At 40.1% G+C, this 21,997-nt stretch overlaps 1 protein-coding gene and 1 long non-coding RNA gene across 2 annotated transcripts in view; one reads left to right on the top strand and one right to left on the bottom strand.

The window, feature by feature from the left end:
* Positions 1-6,517: 6,517 nt before the first annotated feature.
* Positions 6,518-21,408, bottom strand: LOC108963446 (uncharacterized). Its single transcript, XR_001992154.2, has 3 exons — positions 21,229-21,408; positions 20,052-20,133; positions 6,518-7,105 (listed from the first exon to the last, which is right to left on the bottom strand). It is a non-coding gene; the product is annotated as an uncharacterized LOC108963446 (long non-coding RNA).
* Positions 21,409-21,602: 194 nt separating this feature from the next.
* GLDC (glycine decarboxylase) overlaps positions 21,603-21,997 on the top strand; it is a 38,990-nt gene continuing 38,595 nt past the window's right edge. Inside the window, exons 1-2 of the mRNA XM_030236987.2 lie at positions 21,603-21,809; positions 21,910-21,988. Coding sequence (XP_030092847.2) covers positions 21,603-21,809; positions 21,910-21,988 — 286 coding nt within the window. The remainder of the gene's footprint in view (positions 21,810-21,909; positions 21,989-21,997) is intronic.

Here is a 21,997-nt window from a genome sequence, read left to right on the forward strand (position 1 = left end):
CTTTTTGCTGTGTGGTAGTATATTTTCTCTATTTCACAGTGGTACACTGTGAAATACAGAACCACTCCTGATTTGAGGAGTTGACATCTGTTTGAGTTACAAATTTGTCTTCCATGACACCTCTGGGTCCCTGTTTCAGTGTGGTACCACTCATGGTGAAAGATTTTTCCACAATATACCCTGAATTTCCTGTATTGCAATGAATGTACTTGTCTTGTGTGATCACTGTGTTTTTCCAAGGAGGCTCCATCTGTTATAGATAGGTAATATGATGATTGGCTCTCGCAGTTAAGAGATTAATATTTTGTGTATGTTAAGAGAAGTTTCACTGGGGTCATTGTTTTTTGTTTGACTGTCCGGTGTTCTCCCCATAGTGCCCTTCCCCACTCTGCACTGATGTCAGCGGACAGCCTTGGCTGGCGGGGAAGGCTTGTTACCAGGGAGGCGGAGCATGACAGCACCTGACCTCCAATCAAGTAGCAAGGATGTAGTCTCCACCAATGGATGATGCGGAAGAAGTTGAGTGACAGACTCTGGGAGGGGCCAAATGCCTGATGCACCGGCAGGGGTATAAAAGGCGGAGCAGCCATTTTGTAGACAGGACATGGTTGTCAGTGATATGTTCACAGAGCTGTGCCCTTTTTCTTCAGTCCTTTGTTATATTTGTAAAGGTTTAATAAACCTTGAAAATTTTAGAAGTGAAGGGTTGTTTCTCACACATCTTTTCTGTGCCTACCCACTGGCTAATGGTGGACAGCAATAAGGTTGCCCTGAGGCCTCATCTTCTTAAGGCTGAACAAACCTCAGTTGCTTCTCATTGGAGATATTCTCCAGTCCCTGACAATTTTGTGGCCTTATGCTGGAGGTCTGGAAGCATGTCAATATCCTTCATTATACTGAGACTTGAAAACGGGTCACAGCATGCTATTTCACCCAAATTGGAGCAGAAAATTTCATTTTGGTTTTAAATGTAGGTCATTTCCATATCACATAGCAGCAACACAAAAAAGTCGTTTCAGAATTTTAAGTAATGTATTTGCTTGACATTGCAGTCACATAGCTACCTGAAGTTATTTTAGATGTACGAAATGCTGGCTTCTAAAATTCCTCTGCAATACTTCTTGAAACACATGAGATGGCAGCAAATACCAGAAAGCAGAGAAGCTGATGCCAGTGGGACAGGTTTTGCCCTGTTCCTGATACCGTTGTCTAGACTGTGTGGATTGCTGCAGCTTCTGTTATGCTGCATTGAGTTATAAATTACAGTGTGAGTACTGGCTGTTTAAATGTAATGGTGTAAGAAATATTCACAAATGCCAGAGATTTATGTCTAAAAAGGAGACACAGGAGTCCTTCAGCTTTATTCAAATAAAGTGAGAGAATCCTCTGGGGCACATGCCCACAGGGTTTTCTCTCTCAGGGTTTCAGAGAGCGCAGCCTCCTTTATCCTAAACTCCTTGGCGCATATCGTTCTCTTCCTTTTCCCATTGGCAGAGGTACTAGGAAGGTACAGCTTTCATGAACTACCTACCATGTATTTTCCCCCAAAACCATCTGCCACATATTCTTCCCTTGAACCTGTTATTTCACCCCTAAGTTCAGAAGTCCAGGCTTGTGCGGACCCTTGTTTGGGCTCTGCAACAACCTGTTGCCCAAAGTTAGTACAGACATTAAGATCCATTTCAAAGACATTTCAAAGACATTAACACCCATACTCCCACTCATCACGTTATTTGTAAAGACATTAGCATACATCTTTCTTCTCAATAGTCACTGAAAATTTCTGTGGCCTGTATGTTTCATTAAGATATGCAGTTTGGTAATGTTATGTAACGGAAGAAACAACCTTTTTTTTTTTTTTTTTTCCTTCAACTGTATTTCTTCTGTCAGTTTTGCATCTTTTTCATCATGTTTTTAAAATGTTGACAGCAATATCTAAGCTTCTAACTCAAAATGTGCTGAAAATTCATTCAATCAGATTTTATTCATGGAACTTTGTAGCAGTTAAACATTTCCATGACAGGAAGATGAAGTTAGGCACATTTTAACTGAGAATGATGAATAGTAAAAACACTAGCAGGACAAATAGGGAGTAAGTTTATCTACGGATACAGTTGGTAGGTATCCTTTTTCCAATATTCATATTCTATCCAGATGAAAAGTATTTTGAGTTCTCTGTTTCATATTTTGAGTTCTCTGTTTCAGGACCTTTTTGCTTTGTGTAGAAATTCCCAGAATATCTATGCACCTCTTACGAAGGCCAGACTAGATAATCATAAATAGAACTTCCAAGTTGAGGATTAAATATTTATTTCTGTTATATTTACTCTTGACATTTTATTTTAAACATAGAGGGAACCTTATTGTATTTAACATTAATCACTTTCATTAGAAACAATGTTTCTTTCAGCTGACAGCTCTTTTTCTCAAAAAATGTCAGGATAAAATAGAGAGACTATTCTATAATGTTTCTTCAGGGCTGTAGTGCTAGAACAGTGCATTTCAAGTCTAATTAAGCCTCAAGTGTCTGAGACTTTGGTTTGACCTCCCTCTTGGCCAGTTCAGCCAAGCAGTCAAAGGTTCATTATTTGGTGACACTAGATTTTTCTTTGGTCATGTTCTTGCTGCCAGATTTATGAAAAATGTAGTTCTGATTTCCAGAAGTACTGGAGAGATGGTCAAGAGTCTTAATTGTACTGTAGTGTGAAAGGGATAAAAAATTAACAATATGTAATCAGGTCACCTTGTTTCCCCTCTGTGTCAATGAATTTGCTTCTTTTTAGTACACTGTTTTCTGATCTATATTTAATGGTTTTCTAGATCAAAATTTTCATAGTATCTGTCAATTTTGTCTGCAGTACTTATGTGGCTTTAATGTGCTTCAGTAGTTTTACGTGTATAAAAGACTATTTCATGATAACAACAAGGTGAAGGTGAATAATCAGAGGAAGACAAAGAACATAGAATTTTTTCTTGCTTCCACTGTCAATAAATAATAGAATTCACATACATAGGTTTACCTGAAAAGAAAGCAAATACATCTTGTCATTAAATGCCTCACCCAGTTACTTTATACTTCCTGTGAATTTGGTTACTTGATGCCATTCACTGAAATGTGGAAAGTCTTTCCATTTATATATTAGGCATAGAGCCAAAATGGATTCCACTTAGATAAAAGTTCGTACGGTAGAGAAACCAAAATATTTGTATTGGGAAAGTGGTAGAGATGGCTGGAGCACTGAACTCAGGATGTTCATGTTCTCTTGCTGTATGAAGAAACTGTGCTTTATTTTGGAACAATAGGTGGCAGTCTTTATCTTCTGCTTGTCTCATCCCCAAGTAGTTAAGGTAATCTTTCTTCTACATAGAAATAGCTAGTATTCTTAGACAGCAATAGCAGAAAGTAAGGCTTGGCTATGTTGGTAATCAAACTTCTTTCATTTAAGCTAAAAATTAAATTTCTCTAAAGTGAAGTCCACACAGAATCTGATAAATATGAGCCTGAGAACAAGTGCCATTTAATCATTACTGTCCTTTTCCTCCATTTGTGTGATTTGAGGGCTGAACTGAGAAAAATTGATTATGTCTCTTTGTAGAGCCCTCATCCAGAAATATATTCTGTCCTTTCTTACTAAGCAGGTGAGCATGAGAGGTTTTTTTCCCTGTTGTCTTGAAGAGTGTGTGTCTCTGCCCAAGAAGAGTCATGAAGGAGCAGAGAGGAAACAGTAGACAGCAACCAAGTAAGTACTGGCTCAAAGATGCCATGGAAAGAGCTGAAAGTCCAGTTTAGTCTGCAAGACTCCCCAAAGTAATTTGAAACCAGGAAAATAAATTGGTTTGTATGAACTACTTTGGCAGCTTTTTCCAGTCGGAAGAAGATGGATGTGTACTCTGGCACAAGTTGACTAAGAAGAAAGGTCAACCACAAGGAAAGTCTGATGCACCGATGTCTATAGGTGGAATTTAGGAAAGCTTCTTTACCAAAAAAAAAGTTTGAAAAACATTGTATTCATCACTGCAGTGTTTATTCTTTGTCTTTTTTTCTTTAAAACCCCTTTATGTGATAATGCGGAAAGCTCTACCTTCAGGTTTGCATAGAACAAGTATAAAGGAAGAAAGTAACTAAAGTATATACAACCCAAAGTATTGCATCAGAATACTATTTTCTAGAACTTGCACTATGTTTAAACTTCTTTAGAAACTGGAAATTGAATGCAAATTTTACTGACTGGAAGTTTCTACACTTATAATTTTCACTAAAGTTCTACATTGTAGTTTCTTACAGCAAGATAGAAAAGGTTAGCATTTGTATAGGAAAAGAATACAAAGCTAAAAGTTAAGAAAAAAATTTTAGCTTACAACAGGTTACATAGGTAGAATCTTTTAGTAAATAAGTTGTGATTTGTCAGTAGTCATTATGCATTAAATGTGTGAATCTTCTTTGACCAAGCTGATCTTCTTTTATGACCAAGAGACCCACCTGGTGGATGCAAGAAAGGCTGTGGATGTTGTGCACTTGGACTTCAGCAGGGCCTTTGACACTGTGCTGTCTCCCACAGCACACTCCTGGAAAAGCTGGCAGCCCATGGCTTGGACAGGAGCACTCTTTGCTGGGTTCAGAACTGGCTGGATGGCCGGGCCAGAGAGTGGTGGTGAGCAGTGCTGCATCCAGCTGGGGCCAGTCAGCAGTGGTGTCCTCAGGGGTCTGTGCTGGGGCCAGCTCTGTTCAACATCTTCATTGACAACATGGATGAGGGGATTGAGTCCTTCATTTGCAGATGATGCTAAGATGGGATTGTGTGTTGATCTGTTGGAAGGCAGGAGGGTCTCTCTCTGCAGAGAGACCTGGAATGGTTGGATGGTTAGGCCGAGTCCAATAGGATGAAGTTTAATAAATCCAAGTGTCGAGTCCTGCATTTTGGCCACAATAACCCCCTGCAGCATTACAGGCTGGGGACGGTATGGCTGGAAAGGGACCTGGGGGTACTGGTGACAGCCGACTGGACATGAGCCAGCAGTGTGCCCTGGTGGCCAAGAAGGCCAACAGGATCCTGGCCTGTGTCAGGAATGGTGTGGCCAGCAGGAGCAGGGAGGTCATTCTTCCCCTGCACTGGGCACTGGTGAGGCCACACCTTGAGTGCTGTGTCCAGTTCTGGCCCCTCAGTTTGGGAAGGACATGGAGACACTGGAGCACATCCAGAGAAGGGCAACGAGGCTGGTGAGGGGCTTGGAACACAAACCCTGTGAGGAACGACTGAGGGAGCTGGGGGTGTTTAGCCTGGAGAAAAGGAGACTCAGGGGTGACCTTGTCCCTCTCTACAGCTCCCTGGAAGGTGGCTGTAGTCAGGTGGGATTGGTCTCTTTCTCCAGGCAGCAACAGTTAGAATGAGAGACCACAGTCTTAAGCAGCACCAAATGAAATATGGGTTGGATATTAGGAAAAAGTTTTTTACTGAAAGAGTGATAAAGTTCTGGAATGGCCTGCCAGGAAGGTGGTGGAGTCACCATCCCTGCATGTGTTTAAAAAAAGATTAGATGTGGCACTTGGGGCCACAGTTGAGTTGAGGTGTTAGGGCATGGGTTGGACTTGCTCTCTTTAAGGTCTCTTCCAACCCATACATTCTGTGATTCTGTGAATTCTTACATTTGAAATTTTAACAGTTCATAATATTGAGAGTTATTGTAACTAAATATTGAAATAAATTTTGACTTTTCATTTGATAGTCCACAATTTGTTTGCTTTATTTTCAGTGTGGAAGTTTACACACTTCTTTAAAAGGATTGGAAAAAAAATTGTTAAATTCAAAGCACTAATGCTGCCATGGTTCTGAGAAACAACATGAATTCAGAATCATTAAAGATTTTGGAATGTATCAACCAAGAAACTCTTGAAGGTTAGTACATTTTTGGTCACACTCATTATTTGATTTGATGTAGCCATTGCTGTCCTTAGATACAGCTATCCATCCTATTAATATTGCTGTAATAAAACCTACAACATCAGAGCACCAGAGGAAGTCCAAAGATATTCTTAATGTCACCTGACACTTATTTTTTTTAATGGTGGTTTGGTTTGGGTTTTTTTTTCCCTAGCTTTAAAGCAATGAATAGCATCTGCTGTACTGGAATCAGACAAGGATTAAAATAGCAATATTTCTGATATGTATACTCATCTTGGATGATGATGATCTTGACTCTAATAAAATTGCCCAGAGTGAGCTTGGTAAAAAGAAAATACTAAAATCAGTGATCTTAGCTGCAGGATGATAAATATGACGTAAATTTTTGAAGAGAAATGCATCCAGTGGAAAAGTGTATGGACGTGGTGCCGGAATTGCCCACTAGCTCCCAACAAAGCACGAGGAGTGGCCGTTCCCAGATGCCATGCAATCTGAGTAATACTAGAACAGGGCTTGCTCTCTACAGCACAGTGGTATGGTAAAGTGCTGAAGGCAGAGACAAGAATGAGGGAATCTTATATGTTCCAAGGTGGTTTGTTACAAAGAAGGGTCCAGGGTTGAAAGACCATGAGCCCTGGTGTGCAGGGACTTTTATTCAGGGGAGGATCAAGGGAAGGTACATTTTTACTGACCCAAAAATAGTATCAGTTCCTGGGGCTCAGTTAGTGCATGTGGTAGTGTTCTGGTCCAGTCGTCCCAATCATCTACGGAGTTAAACTTCCAGTTCTTAGAGCTATGACCCCAGATCTGCAGAGCACAGATAGTATCCTCTGGATTTGGCCACACATCACTAGGTAACCCTACCAGACAGGTGGAAAAAGGGTTACTTGGGCTGGCCACTGAGAGACACATGGTCTCTCCTGTTTATTGAGGTTAGCAAGGGTGACCCATATGTTTTGCCTTCATTGCAAGACTATCTGGGTGTTACTTGGAGGAAGGAAATAAAGAAGGCTACAAACTGTGAGCAAGGAAAATTTAGTTCTCAGTCTTTTTAGGAGTCCTTGGTGAGTCCTGGTCTTGTCCTGGAGTTGCTCTCCGCTTCTTCGCTAGGTTCCCTGTTGGAGCTTCTGATGGTTCTGTGAGCTCCCACAATGGCTGTAACTGAAGTTTGATATTCTTGGCTGGTATCTACTTGGGTTCCACACCTGTGGACACACAAGCAAATCCTCAGGTGACAAGGGGGAAGGCCCTGAAACTTATAATTTACTAATTAAGTAAATTATATAGCTTATTGTTGGAGACTGTTTTAAGTAACACTCCTTCAGTTCTCTCAACCACTCCTGTAACATAAAAAGAATCAGTAACTGAATTGAAAGGAAATGTAAATTTTGAAAAAACATGGACGACTGCTGTGAGCTCCACAATTTGTTGTGAGCTTTTGACCTGTTCAATATCTGATTCCCATTCCTTTGTATGTGGATTCTGCCAGATAATCCCAGATTTCTGGGATTTTCCTGAACCATCTGTTAAAAATGTAATCACATTAAGAGGGGTAGGGCTTTGCAAGGGTTTAAAAATTAATTTAACAGAGGAATGCTGTTGCAGTAGGCGAGAGTTAGAGTGATGCATCCTTCCCAAGAAGCATCCTTAGAAGGATGTCCTGGGGGCAGAGGCCCACCCACATTCTCACAGAGTGATCTAGCTTTCTTAGGATCCCGGCGATGCAGAAGAAGGAGACGGGGTGCTCACGGAGTTCCAAGGAGAGCCTTTATTGCTTCTGTCTTGAAGGGAGTCCAGGGATGAAGAGACCACACAGGCAGAGGAAACAGGGGTTTATACAGGAATAGTGAGGGGCAGGGTAGAACGCTGAGATGAATGGGATGAGGGCACAGAGGCAGAGCAAAGGGGAGGGACCAATGGGGTACAAAGAATAAACGTAGGGAAGGAAAGCATTCTGGGGGGAATCTTTTAGGTCACCACAACCAGGGTGGTTATGGTTTAGGGGTTGGTTCTCCAAGGGAGTGCAGCAAGCCTTTCCTTGGCTGGTTTTCTGACCGCCACAGATGCAATAACTTAGATTTAGGATAATAAATTAGAATTTGGCCCCATAAAATTTGCTAAAGCAAATTGAAAATACTCAGATTGCTGAAATAACCAATCTAAATTATTCGAAGAAAGAGATACAAAGATAACTGAAAAATCCTTCCCCAAAAGGGACAGGATTCAGGATCTAGCCTTTATAATTAGTTGAGATGTGATTTCAGGGTAGGTTGTATTGCTCTGTTGGTATGATAAGAAGACCCATTCTAAAATTAATAAGGGGTCCTGTATTTTTAAATCCCACTGATAAAATAAACCATACAAATGAGAGTACTCCCCCAGAACTGCTAATAGAAAGGGTAAATTAGGGTTGAATCAATGGGCTTGATGCAACTCAGTGGCTCACAGCACTTTATCCAAGGCTTCCTGGGCTTCCTTGGTCGACTTCCTGGGAAAATTCAAAGCTGTGTCCCCTCTCAGTAAATCAAATAGGGAGGCTAAATCCTGATTTGTAATTCTAATAATGATCAAATCCAAATGATTGTTCACAGAAGTTGCTGCATCTCATTGAGGGTCTTAGATTGGTCTTTTCCTTGCAAAGTCTGAAGTGTAATCATCCGCTCTGTGATTTTGTATCCAAGGTATTTCCAAGGAGGAAGCTGTTGAATCTTTTCCTTGGTTACAGTGAATCCAGTGTTCTGCTCTGCTGAGATGACATCTTGGGAAGTTCCCTGGAGGCTGGATAGGGAAAAATAATGACGTGTGGGTTTTTGTCCTGAATGGGAGACAAAATTTTAGCCACGTACCACTGGCATATTGTGGGAGAATTTTTCATCTATTTTAGCAGCACAATCTAATGATATCTTTTTAAGGGTGCTTTCCGATTGAGAGAAGGGACTGAAAAAGCAAATTTTGGTGCATCGCCCGGCTGCAAATAAGTATTAAAAAAGCAGTCCTTTAAATTAATAATAATTAAGTTCCAATCCATGGGAATCATGGTTGGTGAGGGTAAACAAGGCTGTAGAGATCTCATTTCCTCAATAATACTATTGACTTCCTCAGGTCTTGGAGGCGCTGTTTCTCACTATGCGGTTTCTTAATCACAAATGTGGGGATATTCCAGGGGCTGGAAGTTGGAACAAGATGACCTTTGTCTAGCTGTTGTTTAACTAATGTTCAAGCACGACCATTTTCTCAAATGACAAGGGCCACTGATCAACCCAGATGGGCCACTTTGACATCCAGGTTAGTTTTAGGGTGTCATGCTCATCAGCAGCCCGTGTCAAAAATTTGTTTCCAGCCTTACTCCCCACTGTGACAGTAAGTCCCTTCCTGAGAAGACTATATCATCCTGAACCACAAATGGCTTGGTAGTGGCAACACATCCATCAGGGCCCTTAAAACTGATAGAATGTAGGCTATGAAAGCTGGCACAGTGGCCCCTAATACCTGACAAAGTGTCTAATGATGGAGTTGTGTTTCACTCTGGCGGCCACTGGTGTTTGGAGATTAGTGTTATGTTGAATTTGGTGTCAATGAGTCCCTTGAGGACAGTGTTTTTTCCCATGTGGCTTGCAACACAGCTGATCTCTGGGCATCCACGACTGATCCTCCTAGTCCAAGTGATGAAGGAGGTATTACACTGTGGTTCAGGTAAAAGAAAAGCTTGTGCAATTATTATTGCATGAGGAATGAAACATGGGGGATCAGGACAGCTGGCAAGGACTGTGATTTCTTGCCTTGCGGTGATTGTTAGAACAGAAGGTGTCACATAAAATCCTTCTGAGTTGGTCCTACTGATTCCCTTCATTAAGGACTTACGTGGCCATTGTTCCGGGCCTAACTGTCCTGTGGAAATAGTATGATGCACAATATCTGCTGTAAGTACTGGCTGCGCAGTCAGCAGCTCCAGTCTGATGCCTGGGGGCATTGCAGCTGGGAGGTCAGTGATGATGCACCATAGCTGTTGATTTGTGGGCAGCTGGTCGTCTCTGAGGTGCTTGACAGGGATGTTTGTGTCATCACGGGCCACTGTCCTGTGCTCTGCTGGCAGTTTCCTGCCTGGTGACGACGGCATCCCTGTACTTGGCAAGACTTTTTAGTGCCTTGACAATGCTCTTTAATCCCACAATGCTTTTGTGAAGACTTTAGCTTTGGTTTTTTACAGTTCTTTTGCGACATGTCCTTCCTTGCCACAATTGTGGCAAGACCTTAGTTTTTATCATTGCTGGTTTTTAATGGTCTCCTTAAAGGCTGTGAGAGCCTCTGCTAATACTTGTGTTTGGACCATAGCAGTTTATTCTTGCTGTTTCCTGTTGTTCTCCTGAGCAGATGTTTGTGCCTGGAGTACAGTAGAGTGCTCCAGAGTTGCTATGCGTTGCATGCCTTGATCATTTGAGCCATGGTGGGCTCAGGATCAGAGGGCAATGCACACAGTGCCTTTTTACTTTCAGAGTTAGCATTTGAGACTGCCAACCACTTTCTTATGTCATTGCTGCTTCCAGGAAATTGTTCTTATCTTAGTCTTTTGCATCTCCAGTTCTTCTCCCCAAAACACCCCAAGGAAGAGCAAAGGGAAAGCAGGGGAGTGAGTGAGTGGCACATGGTTTCAGTAGTAGTCATAAATTGGAGAATGCCATTCCTAAACCAAGACACTACTCTGAAAAAAAGATATTGAAGGAAACTAAAAGCAAATAGGAACAGCGGAGCAGAACAAAAACAAACAAACAAAACCAAACAAACAAACAAAAAAAACACCACCAAAATAAAAAAAATACCACTAAAAAACCACTAAAACCCAAAAGAAGCAGGAAAATAATAGGTGTATAAGGACAAAAAATGACATAACTGAGAAATGGATAATTATAGTTGGTCAAAGTGAGACTCCCTGAAATCCAGTGATGTATCAATTTTCTTAGATTAAGTATGGAAAACAACTTTTTGGAAGAATTGGATTTCTAGGGTCTTGCCTTCTGACACACAGTCTAGCTTCTGATTGCAATCCTGAATCGAGTTTGGAAGCTGGAACAGTAATCTGCTTTCCTTCACAAAAACACTAATTGTATGAAGAGGTTGCCATTGCAGCAAGTAGCTCTATTCCCCTTTGGGCAGAGTAGATGCCTAAAGGAAAAAACATTCCAATTTTTTTTCAGTATTCCTGTTGTCCCACCTAGAAATGTACATGGCTGGTTTTTTTAGTTCTTCTATATGTAACTCACAATAATTTTTAATATTTTTTTCTGGCCCTCCCCCCCTTTTTTTTTTGGTCATCTGAAGCTTGACAAAACATAGTTAAGTAATTTATATCTGATACATGTTTTAACAAAATATGATCACTGATAGAAGAAAATCCACACTTCGGAAAAAATTTAAAAGGGTTGATCTTGCATAGTTACACAACTGTAAACCATCTTAGCAACCTCTCCTGAGCTGTGAGAAGCTGGAATAATATTTTTTTTTTCATTGGGCTTTAGCACCAACCCTTGGACTGCTTAGCTGATTTTTCAAGCTAAAGAGATTTGGGACAATATAATCATGACCATCAGAGAAGAATATAAAGCTACAAAAACATCAGAAACAGTTGCACTTTGCATATAAGACCATTGTGGGAAAGGAGAGACTCGATTTCTTCCTTTTTTATCTATTAAAAAAAATGTTGTCTAGAAAGAGAAAAATATTATATTCCATATGAAATAAAAAGCAGCCGCAGTGCAAACTCTAGTTAATCTGGTTGTGAAATGATTTTAGAATATTAATTACTGGAAAAGCATCTGAACTATGCAAGAAATGATGGTAATGATTTCACTTTCAGAAATTTTTGTGAAGTAGAGAGATAAAATAAAGGCATTTTTCTAATTAATAGAAATATATTTGTACTCTTTACCAAATACCTATTCTGTATTTATTTAAGTAAAAATACAAGTCATTTGACAGTTGTGGGTAATCAAAAAGCGCAAAGTATTGGCCACATTTCAGAACAGAATTGACCAAGTTTGGAAGACGGTCAGCATTAAAATAGTGTTTTTCATTGTTGTTACATCTAAGAACAGCTCTGAAACAAATGTTTGTCACACTGTTCCTTGTTATTTTTAAAACTGACATTTTATCCATTATAGCTTTGTGTATTATTTGTATCCTTCTCTGAGTCAATGCTAAGTGACACTCAGATGTAACATTTTGTACTTTCACAAGTCCAAGCACACACTGATAATATTTACTTAGAGGGAAGCTGGCAGATCCCCTCCCACCGAAAGCCTCCCTTGCTCCATCCAAATATCTTTTCCGTGGTCCTTTATCTCCCCAAGCTCTTGAAAACTGGAAAAGAGGATCACTGTGAATTTTGGGAAGGCAAGGATTTTGAGGAGGGTTATCCAACCCATAGCAAGTGAACAGGACGTAGTTCACATCCAAACACTTTGTAAATCCTCTGTCAGAAAAAGTTCACCAGGTTCTGCAGGGCAGAGGAGCATGTGAAAAAATATGACTGGGTGATTGGACAGGTGGGAATAGGACAGACATAGTCACTGTGGGACAGTGATGGGGGGCACAAAGGAGATTAGATTTTACATTAACTTTTTACTTGCTAAGAGTTTGTGATAAATTCCCTGGTAAGTATAATCATATGACTGATAGTGTGTTGGCCTCTGTATGATCTTCCTTGAGAAAAGGATTATGAAGAATCTTATTAATGAGAACAGGAAAAAAATTACTATTTTTATATTACTTGATACCAAATAATTTACTTCATATTTTATTGAGCAGCCAATAAAAAACATTTGGCTAATGGCTCAATGTATTGAGAGGGAAAGTTGTCAATCCTTTTTATCTGCATGGTCTTCTGAACAGGACTAAAACTTCAGATGAGTAAAATCATTTTACAAGGAAATAGAACCCTCAAAGCTGTGATTCTCAGATTGTTTTAGTTAAACAGGCTGCTGGAAATTCTCCAATTTTTGGACAGACTATTTCAGACTATTTCACTGTACATTTAATTGTTTTGTTGACAAATATATTATTCATATACATTTCCATATACACTAAAATTGCAGAGCCTTATACTTCTTTACATTCTTTGTATTCAAACTGTGCAGGTTTTTTGGATCTCTTAATCCATTTTTCATTTCTTCTGTTATTTCCTGCTAAATAATTGCTAAAATGCTCAGGCTAATTTATAAATAAATGTTCTCAGAGAAACATGACACATACTCCTTGGTACTGGTTGTAAATTTAAAAGGTAAGGTAATAAGTTTCCAGGTTTTATTATCTACTTCGTAGTAATGGGTGACTTGAGTTTAATTACTTGTTTTATTTCATATATGACTGGATGGGTTAATGAGATATGTCCAAGACAGCAAAAGGATTCTATTATTTTGATTTCAATGCCACTACTGCTTTTTACTACTTAGGTGTTTCTGAGTGCTAAGTCCCATTTTAGGGTTCATATTGCTTACCTTGATTAAGAATTGCTTAGACAAGAAGGTACAGACCTCCTTGTCTGTACTATTAGCTCATACTCCTCGCCCAGTGTTTTCCCTACCAATGTGTCTAGACTGTTTCTTTGGAAAGACATATTTCTGGCTTTTAGTTTTGTTCTACATAATACTAAACTTCTGCTGGAAGAGTAAGGAGAGTAATGTGATTTTATTTCTGGAGGCTCCTTATAATTACATGGTATTATGTTTTAAAAAGCAGCTGTCATTCAGACAAGGAAGTCTGAATGTCTCTTGTGGTTGTGCTCTTACCTTCTGCAAAATTTTCAGAGGCTGTATTTCTAGTTCATGGAAACCTTAATCAAGTAAAAAACAAATGTGATTTGATCCTATTATTTATTTCAACTTTTTTAAAAGATTACCAAAGACAGAATTGCATAATGCCATTTTGCAATTGGTAAACGTAAGCACAGAGATGATACATTTTAAATATTTGCACTTAGGGAGGCTAATATATTAGTGCTGTTAAAAGATAGTGATCTTTAATGTTCTCATACAGCAGTAAATTAACAGGCTAGCGTTAATTAACTAGGTGCACATAGGAAAGTGAAGATAGAGAGATTGATCCATGAGTAACGGGTATAGGTTGCTATAAAAGCAGATGTAATATGAAACTATATAATTTTCAGAAGCTAGTGCTATGGAAATCCTGACTTCTTGCGTCTGTTCATCTATTACTTAACATTTTGCCATGTCATCCTTTTTGAGAGTGGCTGTAATGAGAAAATTATATGAGACAGTGTGTTCTTTCTTTATCATAATTATGTTGAAAAACAGCAAATGAATTGTTATTAGCATCTGAGATTTCTCAGCTTCCCTCATCATTGTATATGATCATGCAAATTTAAATACCTGTTGGCTGTCTTTACATCCAAATCAACTGAAGCACTGAAAATCATAAAATTAAGATTTAAGATTTCCTCTGTAGGTTTTATCTAGTCTCTAGACATATGCATTAGAATATATTTTTAGAATATTTAATATTGCTGCTTTCTACCTGGGATGCAAACCTTATTTAGTAAATAGGTAGATATTTGACTATTTTTTCAGCATTAGATTTCCTGTTACTCCTAACTCACTCTCAGTTTTTTCTCTTATTCTTTGCCCCTGTTGCAGTTTCTATTCTGATGGAATAACCAACTGCTTATTCCATCACCATTCTTCCACATAAACCATATTGACAATGACCAGCATTTCCTATCAATCTGTCAAGTAGATATTCCAAGATACATTTTTCATTTTCTTGTTGCAGTCTGTCTTCCCAATTGCTCCCCAAAGTCTGAGCATTTTTCCTTCTCCATATGAGTCGGGATATTGCCTTACCATTCTGCACTAAAAAACAAAATTCAGGAGTAGTTGAAGCTCATTATCATGAGTTTAAATCCTGAAGAGAGTCAAAGTAAGTTAATGCAGTACTGCACTGAATCAACATTAATGCATGCTCTGTTGCCAGAACTGCAGAATCATGGCTATACAAATCATGTGCAATCTCTTCTCTGGGGGACCATAAGTGAATGGTAAGTCATGGTGAGGTAAAGCATGCTTACTGTACTTAGCATGTTTACAGGAAGTATGGCTCTGAATACTAAGAAGAAGTCTAGTGTGTTTGAACCATTCCTTTTAAGGAGCTCATATTGTAGCCATGTTTGATAGTTTTTATTACCTTTTTTTTTTTTTTTTTTTTTTTTTTTTTTTTTTTTTTTTTTTAGCATGAACAGCAAAAAGATATCTAATACCACAACCAGGACATTGCAACATCTTACTCTTTTTCTAAGTTATATATTAACTAAGATATTATGTAACAATAAAGTATTTATTCACTTTTTATTTCAGAGATGGATTCTTAAGTGCTGGTTCAGTCTTGATCTATATTTAAGAGTTCATGTAGATATGTTCACTAGGAGTTTGAAGAATATTACGTACTCTAACCAAGTGCAAATGATCAGGAAGATAGCTGAATCAATCCTTGCAGCTTCTGGTTTGTTATCAGAGGAACCAGTCCCATTTCTTTCATTCCCCTATCCTCACCATGCAATGCCACTTCCTAGCTTGTACAGCCTGTGATATTCATCTCCTGTGATCATTTGGTAGCTTAGCAAAACATATTCATCCCAGAAAATCACCCCTCTTTTTAGGATGGACACAATGTAGTGAAATTTTATTTTGATTAATTTAGGAACTTCATCTACATTTATATGGACAAATCTATGTATATGTAGGCGTAGTCAGACTATGATCAAACACAGTGCCATAATTGGTTGTAGGCCACCTAGAGCCAGACAGAAAGTATGCTTTGACAGAATCACTTGCTGCATTTGCAGAACTGGTTTAAATAATCCCTTAAAGTCATCAATCATTACAGTTCTGAAAGCAACAGCTTTCTTTAAGCAGATGAGGACTCAGAAACTCCCCAAAAAGGAAAGTTCCCCTAGGGACTTGCAGGATTTCTTCTTGATACAAAGATACAAAGATGAGAGATTTGGTGAATTGGAACTTCTCTGATTTACAGAGAGGAATTAATAAAATTTTACCTCAAACAGTGACAAGGAAAATGGCTTTGTAATAGATTTCCTTTTATTAAAGGATCTTGTTCAAACCTTCAAAGACAAGCAGCTGTGACCCAATCTTGCAACAGAAGGAGGATTTTTATTCAGTGTTTTTCAAGTTGAGTGATAATTTCACTAATATCTCTTGGACTGATAATCTAGATAGACATCTAGATAGACATTGAGATTTTTTTTGAAAGAAAAGTTTTTACTGAAGCTGTCATCTCAGCAGTTTGTATAGGTGTGCTAGCTGAAGAACAAACAAAGGTAATGATAATTCCCTTTCTACTCTAAAAATAACAAAAAAAATTATATGCATATATAAAATCTAGTCTTCTGAAAAAACAAGTTTCAACTTTTAGACTTCCTGAATTTGCAAAATCTGCGTATTCTGTTGCATAATACCTTTAACTCCTAGATAAGAATAAGAGAGGTCTGATGTTTATTTCCCAAAGAGTATCTTGGTACCTTGTCATCATGGTACACCTGTTAGGGTCAGCAGTATACAGGTCTCTCTGTGCCAGGGAGAATTTTTTTATTGCCTAATAAAACTCGATTATGCAAGAGAAATTCTTACCATGCAATGTCTCTTACAAAGGTATTCATAATAGATAATGCCTCCTGATATATTTATATAAGCATTGCTCTTATCATATAGCCATATTCAGTATTGAAAAGCCAATGGACACAAATAACAAGATAAAAGGGTTAACATACCCAGTATTAAGTAACTGAATTTGCATTCAAGGTCTTCAAGCTTACCTTTGAACTAACTTAAAAAAGAGCAAATGACAAAAAAGAGAGACTAGAAAATCACCTGCACAGCAGCAGATAATTCTGCCTTTGTAAGAAATCCAGTGCAACTCCTCCTGGCCTTTGTGGGAAGGTTTATAGAGGACATTAGTGGGCTTTTGTAAGGATTGACAGTGATAACAGGGGGAAAAAAACCATGTATTTGATTGTAATTTGAGTTTTTAGGAAGGAGAAGTGTTAGCCATTGACTGAGCAGCAGCTGCCCTGCTTGGCTATGTGTCAAGGAAGTGTCAGGCAGTTCAGTTAGTCACAGCATGAGTGAGCAATTTGACAGATGGAGATCAAAACAGTGATGGTTGGAGTTAATGCTCTTTATCTCTTCTGTGGAACTCCCAACTCCAAATATAAAAGGAGGTGAAGTATGAAACAGGTTTAAAAGGTCGAAGCATTAAGAGATTTTTTTTCGCCAGAAGACTGGATTATTAAGGGAGTTTAGAACAATTTAAAAGCCAGTGGACAAAGCCTACCTAACCATGTGATTGTTGCTGGAAAAAGTCCAGACACTAAGTGCACCTCTGGAATCTACTGACCCTGACCAGGCTCACCCAGGGCACGCACACACTGCTTGTGAGCCCAAGGTCTCCACACAATTTCACCACAGCCCTAGACCCTCAGCTTTCTTGCCATATGCTGGTCTCCAGCCTAGTCTGGCCTGGCTGGCTGGGCAGACCTTAGACCTAGTTGGTAGCTAGTTTTCCTCCTGAATGTAGTTTTCAGATGTCCATTGCCCACTGTCTTTAGTCCTGTCTGCTGCATGGACTTCAGATTGAAGATGAAACTTGGTCTATTGTCCTACCTGTAGTCTCATCTCCTTTTGCTCTTGCCTGGGACTATCAATGGATCCTACTACCAACACCTGGCTCACCCTGCTATGACTATACCTGTGGGACCATGCCCTGGAGTCGCTCTTTACTCCTGGAACACCTAGTTAGGGAAAAGCAGAACTGTGGTGCTCTCTGACAGAGGAAATGCAAAGAAACCCCTAATACCTAGTACCTTAAAAACCTTTGACACTTGCTTTCTTCAGCATTTGTCCACACATGAAACGGAATTGGAAGGGCTTTGCTCCATGGTAAATATTCATGGAGACTTACATGAATATTCAGTGAATGCCTCCAGTTTGGTGGAGTCCCTGCTGACTGGAAGAGAGGAAGGATAACCATTTTGGAAAATACAAAAATAAGGAAGACACAGTGAGCTACAGGCCAGTCAGTGTCATCTCAGTGCCTAGCAAGACCATGGAGCAGATCCTTGTGGAAGCCATGCTAGGCCACAGGGAGGTGATTGGTAACGGCCAACATGGCTTCACTAAGGGCAAATTGTGCCTGTTTGGAGGCCTTCTGTGAAGGGTTATAGCATTGGTGGATGAGGGAGGAACAACTGACATAATTTACCTGGGCTTGTGCAAAGCATTGGACAGTGTCCTGCCCACCATCCCTGTCTCTGGACTGGAGAGACATGGACTTGATGGATGAATCACTCATCCATCCAGTTGGCTGGATGGCTGTGCTCAGAGTTGTGGTCAACTGTCCAATGTCCATGTAGAGACAACACCAATCTGTATGGTTCAGTCAGCGCACTGGAGGGCAGGGATGCCATCCACAGCAACCTGGACAAGCTGCACCTGGGTCAGGGGAATCTCAAGCACAAATACTGTCTGGGCTGAGATGGATTGAGAGCAGCCCTGAAGAGAATGACTTGAGGGTGTTGGTGGACAAGAAGCTGAATTGTTCTTTATCTATTGACAACCATAGTACTTTTCAAATATTATTTTAAACAAAGAATCATGTTACAGATATATTTCCAGTTGAGAAAAAAAATCTGTGTTAACAGATGTCTCAAATTAAAAGGCAGCAACACAGCACAAACCCATTTACAGTTGCACTACAAACCCATAAGCAGGAGCAACCATGGAGATAGTAATTTAAACTACTAAAAACTTTTTTCTTTTGAGGAATTTCTACAGAACAAATCTTGCATCAGAACAGAAGTCAGCATATGTTGGACTAAGTCTGTACTGATATTCACTTTTTTTTTATTTTGCTTTACTTTTTGAAATGTCCTTAATACTGTGTGTGAGTGCTTTTCACTACTTTAAGGAGTTGTAGATAAAGGAAGAAAGGATTATAATAAGACTGCTTTTGAAGAGTAAACTGTTGTATTTATTCCATTAAGTGTTTACATGGGTTCAGTGATCAGCTGAACAAATTTGGGAAAAAGTACATTAAGGACTACTAAATGCAGAAATCCCAGGATGATAACTGAAATACTGCAGATTGGTATCAGTACATCTTTTGGCCTAGTCTTGTGTTTCTCCTCAGGTAGCTGTCACTGGCCAGACTCAGAAATTGGTTATGACTACAGATAACACTGTAATCTGACCCAATCTCTATGTTCTGTGGTAGAGTGGTGCAGAGGCAAATCAGCTGGCACAGATTTTCCTCTGTGAGTTATAGAGTGAATCTTAAAAGAATACAACACAGTTTTCTTGTTTTGATAATTAATTATTTTAAAAGGGCACAGAAGGATAGCTCCATCACCCCCCATGAACCTTGCAGTATTAGAACAGCAATAGATCTTTTATCTAAATCACAACTGGTGTCAAGACATTCAAAAAAAAGTTTAAAACTATCAGTGTTAGAGAAAGTACATATAACATGTCACTTTAATTTAAAGGGTATAGGGTACTCCTTTTAAAGTCTTGTGCTTTATCCAACAAAACTGATGTCCCAAAAAGCTGCTGCATAGCAGCTCACATGGTCAGCTCATCGGGCAAAGATATTTGCATCTCTGAGCTTTGTGCAAATAGCTGTAATAATAGCAAGATGCAGTTTCCCAATTCTTTCTTTTCTTCCAAGAAACCTCCTTCCTTCTGCTGATATACATGAAGAAAACAGCTGTTTTTGTTGGCTAGGTGTTTTGAAGTAAATTTATTCAAAGCTACAAGACTAGCTAGCTTTTCTTGATTTGATATCAAAGCACTAGTCACCTTTGATATCCAAGCTTCACTTTCTATTGCATCTTTTGTTCAAGATTCATATTTTTCTAGTCAAGGTAATAAATAATAGTTTTCAAGAGGCTGCTAAAGAGCTGTCTAACTGATCAAGTACATAAACCAGGTTTGTATCTCTACCGCAGTGATTTCACATAGCCCATGCTAAGCTGAAGTCTGTGCTGAGGTTCTGAATAAAAAAGGCATTATCCATAGAGTGGCTCAACAAAGCACTCCAGATGTGGTGCTTTCCAAGGTGAAGAGGGCGTACCTTGACATTACTGTGTGGCACACCTCTTCAGTCTTCCTGCTCCAATGCATAGTTTTCAAGTTGAACTAAACCTGGATTAGGTCTGTAAAATGAAGAAATATGGATAGAAAATATATTGTTTGGGATGCTTCTCTATTTCCTCAGACTTCACTTCCTAGAGCACTAGGGATAGCTATAAAACTCTGACCTCACATTGAAGAAACAGTTCTGTCAAAGTTATAATTTTGAGTGAGCTGACTGTAATGTCTTAATTTGTGTGAAATATCATCCTGATGCTACCTGGCAGAGAAAAAGGGATAAATTTTTAAGAAAACTAATAATTTGAACATAGTCTGAAAGAATATTTGAACCCAATCTGCATTTTTTTTTCAAAAAGCTTTAGAATCACTTTAAAAAAGAATTATATAGGTACAAAGTCATAATAGGAATTAATTTGTTACTATCATGGTTTTAATATATTTTTCTAATATTTCTATTTCAGTTAGTGATTTCAAGATAAAACCCATAGCAAAGTTTTAATGTCCTTCCTGCTGCTATCATACTTGTAAAGATTTGTAATAGCTATCAGTTAAAGTAATTTGTGGATTTGCGGATTTGTATCATGAACCCTTGCAGCAAACAGGTTTGCGGTTCAAAGCAAGCTACATCTCACCTAATTTGGGGATCTCTGATTCTGAAACCAGGGACTCAGATCATTACTCCAAATACATAGTGGCATAAATTTGTGAGGACCTTTTCCTTTAATAATAGAGTATTTCTGATTGCTCAGATTATACCAGAGAAGTAATTTCATGTTTACTACAGGAATGAAGAGCTTGCATGAATCAGGGATCTTTGGTGCAAATTAAACTTACTTTTAGCTTCCAAAATAGTGATCAGTTATCTTACTAAATTCAGGAGACAGTAGATCTGTGATACAATTAAGATGAAATTAATGAACACCTTGGATTTTTTTTTCTTTCATTGTTATTTTATTTAAATGTTGATTCAAAAATATATCCTCAGTGTAGCAACTCTGCGGTTAGCTCTGGAAGATGAAGAAGCTTGTAACTATGATAGCATCCTCCTCAGAGAGACACAGAACTGAAAGATGGGGAAAAGTAGGTTCCAGTTATCTCTCTGCTCCCCAGGACTAACATCACCAAAAGTTAAAGCAGTAATAAACACAGATACATACGCCCTGGTAACAGCTGTGGACAGTGCACTGCTCATCCTAAAGCTCGCCGCTCGAAAGCATGTCCACGCTCTGCTAAGGAAACACAGAAACCTTTTTCTCCAATTCGTTTTGTGAACGAAAACCCTCTCTACTGGGAAAATGTCCTCCGGGGTGTGACTGTGCGCCGGGGGCAGAGCAGGGTCAGCCCGGCGGGGGATGCTCAGCGCGGCGGGGGTCAGGGCCGGGGGGCGGGCGGGCAGGTGGCGGCGGGCGGGGCGAGCGCGGCGCCGCCCCCGGGCCCCATTGGCGCGGGCGGTGGGGGCCGCGCCGCGCCGCCCCCCGCGCACAAGTGCGAGCGCCCGGCGGTGGCGGCGGGGCTGTACCGTGCCGGGGCCATGCAGAGCTGCGGGCGCTGGTGGGGGCGGCTGGCGGCCCGCGGGGCGCCGCACCTGTGGGCGGCGGCGGGGCAGCGGCGCTGGGGCGGCGGGGAGGCGGCGCGGTGCATCGAGCAGCTCCTGCCGCGGCACGATGACTTCTCCCAGCGGCACATCGGGCCCCGGGAGCAGGAGAAGCGGGAGATGCTGCGAACCGTCGGGGTGAAGGTAGGCGCCGTGCGGGGCGGGAGCTGCGCCGCCGGACCCTCCCGGTGCGGGCTGTGCCGCCCCGCGGGAGCTAACCGCGGCGTGCGGGCGCTTCTTGCAGAGCGTCGAGGAGCTGATGGACAAAACCATCCCGGCCAGCATCCGCCTCCGGAGGCCGCTGAGGATGGATGACCACGTCTGTAAGTGAC

Source organism: Serinus canaria, chromosome Z, assembly GCF_022539315.1.
Source record: "Serinus canaria isolate serCan28SL12 chromosome Z, serCan2020, whole genome shotgun sequence".
Lineage (NCBI taxonomy): Eukaryota > Metazoa > Chordata > Aves > Passeriformes > Fringillidae > Serinus > Serinus canaria.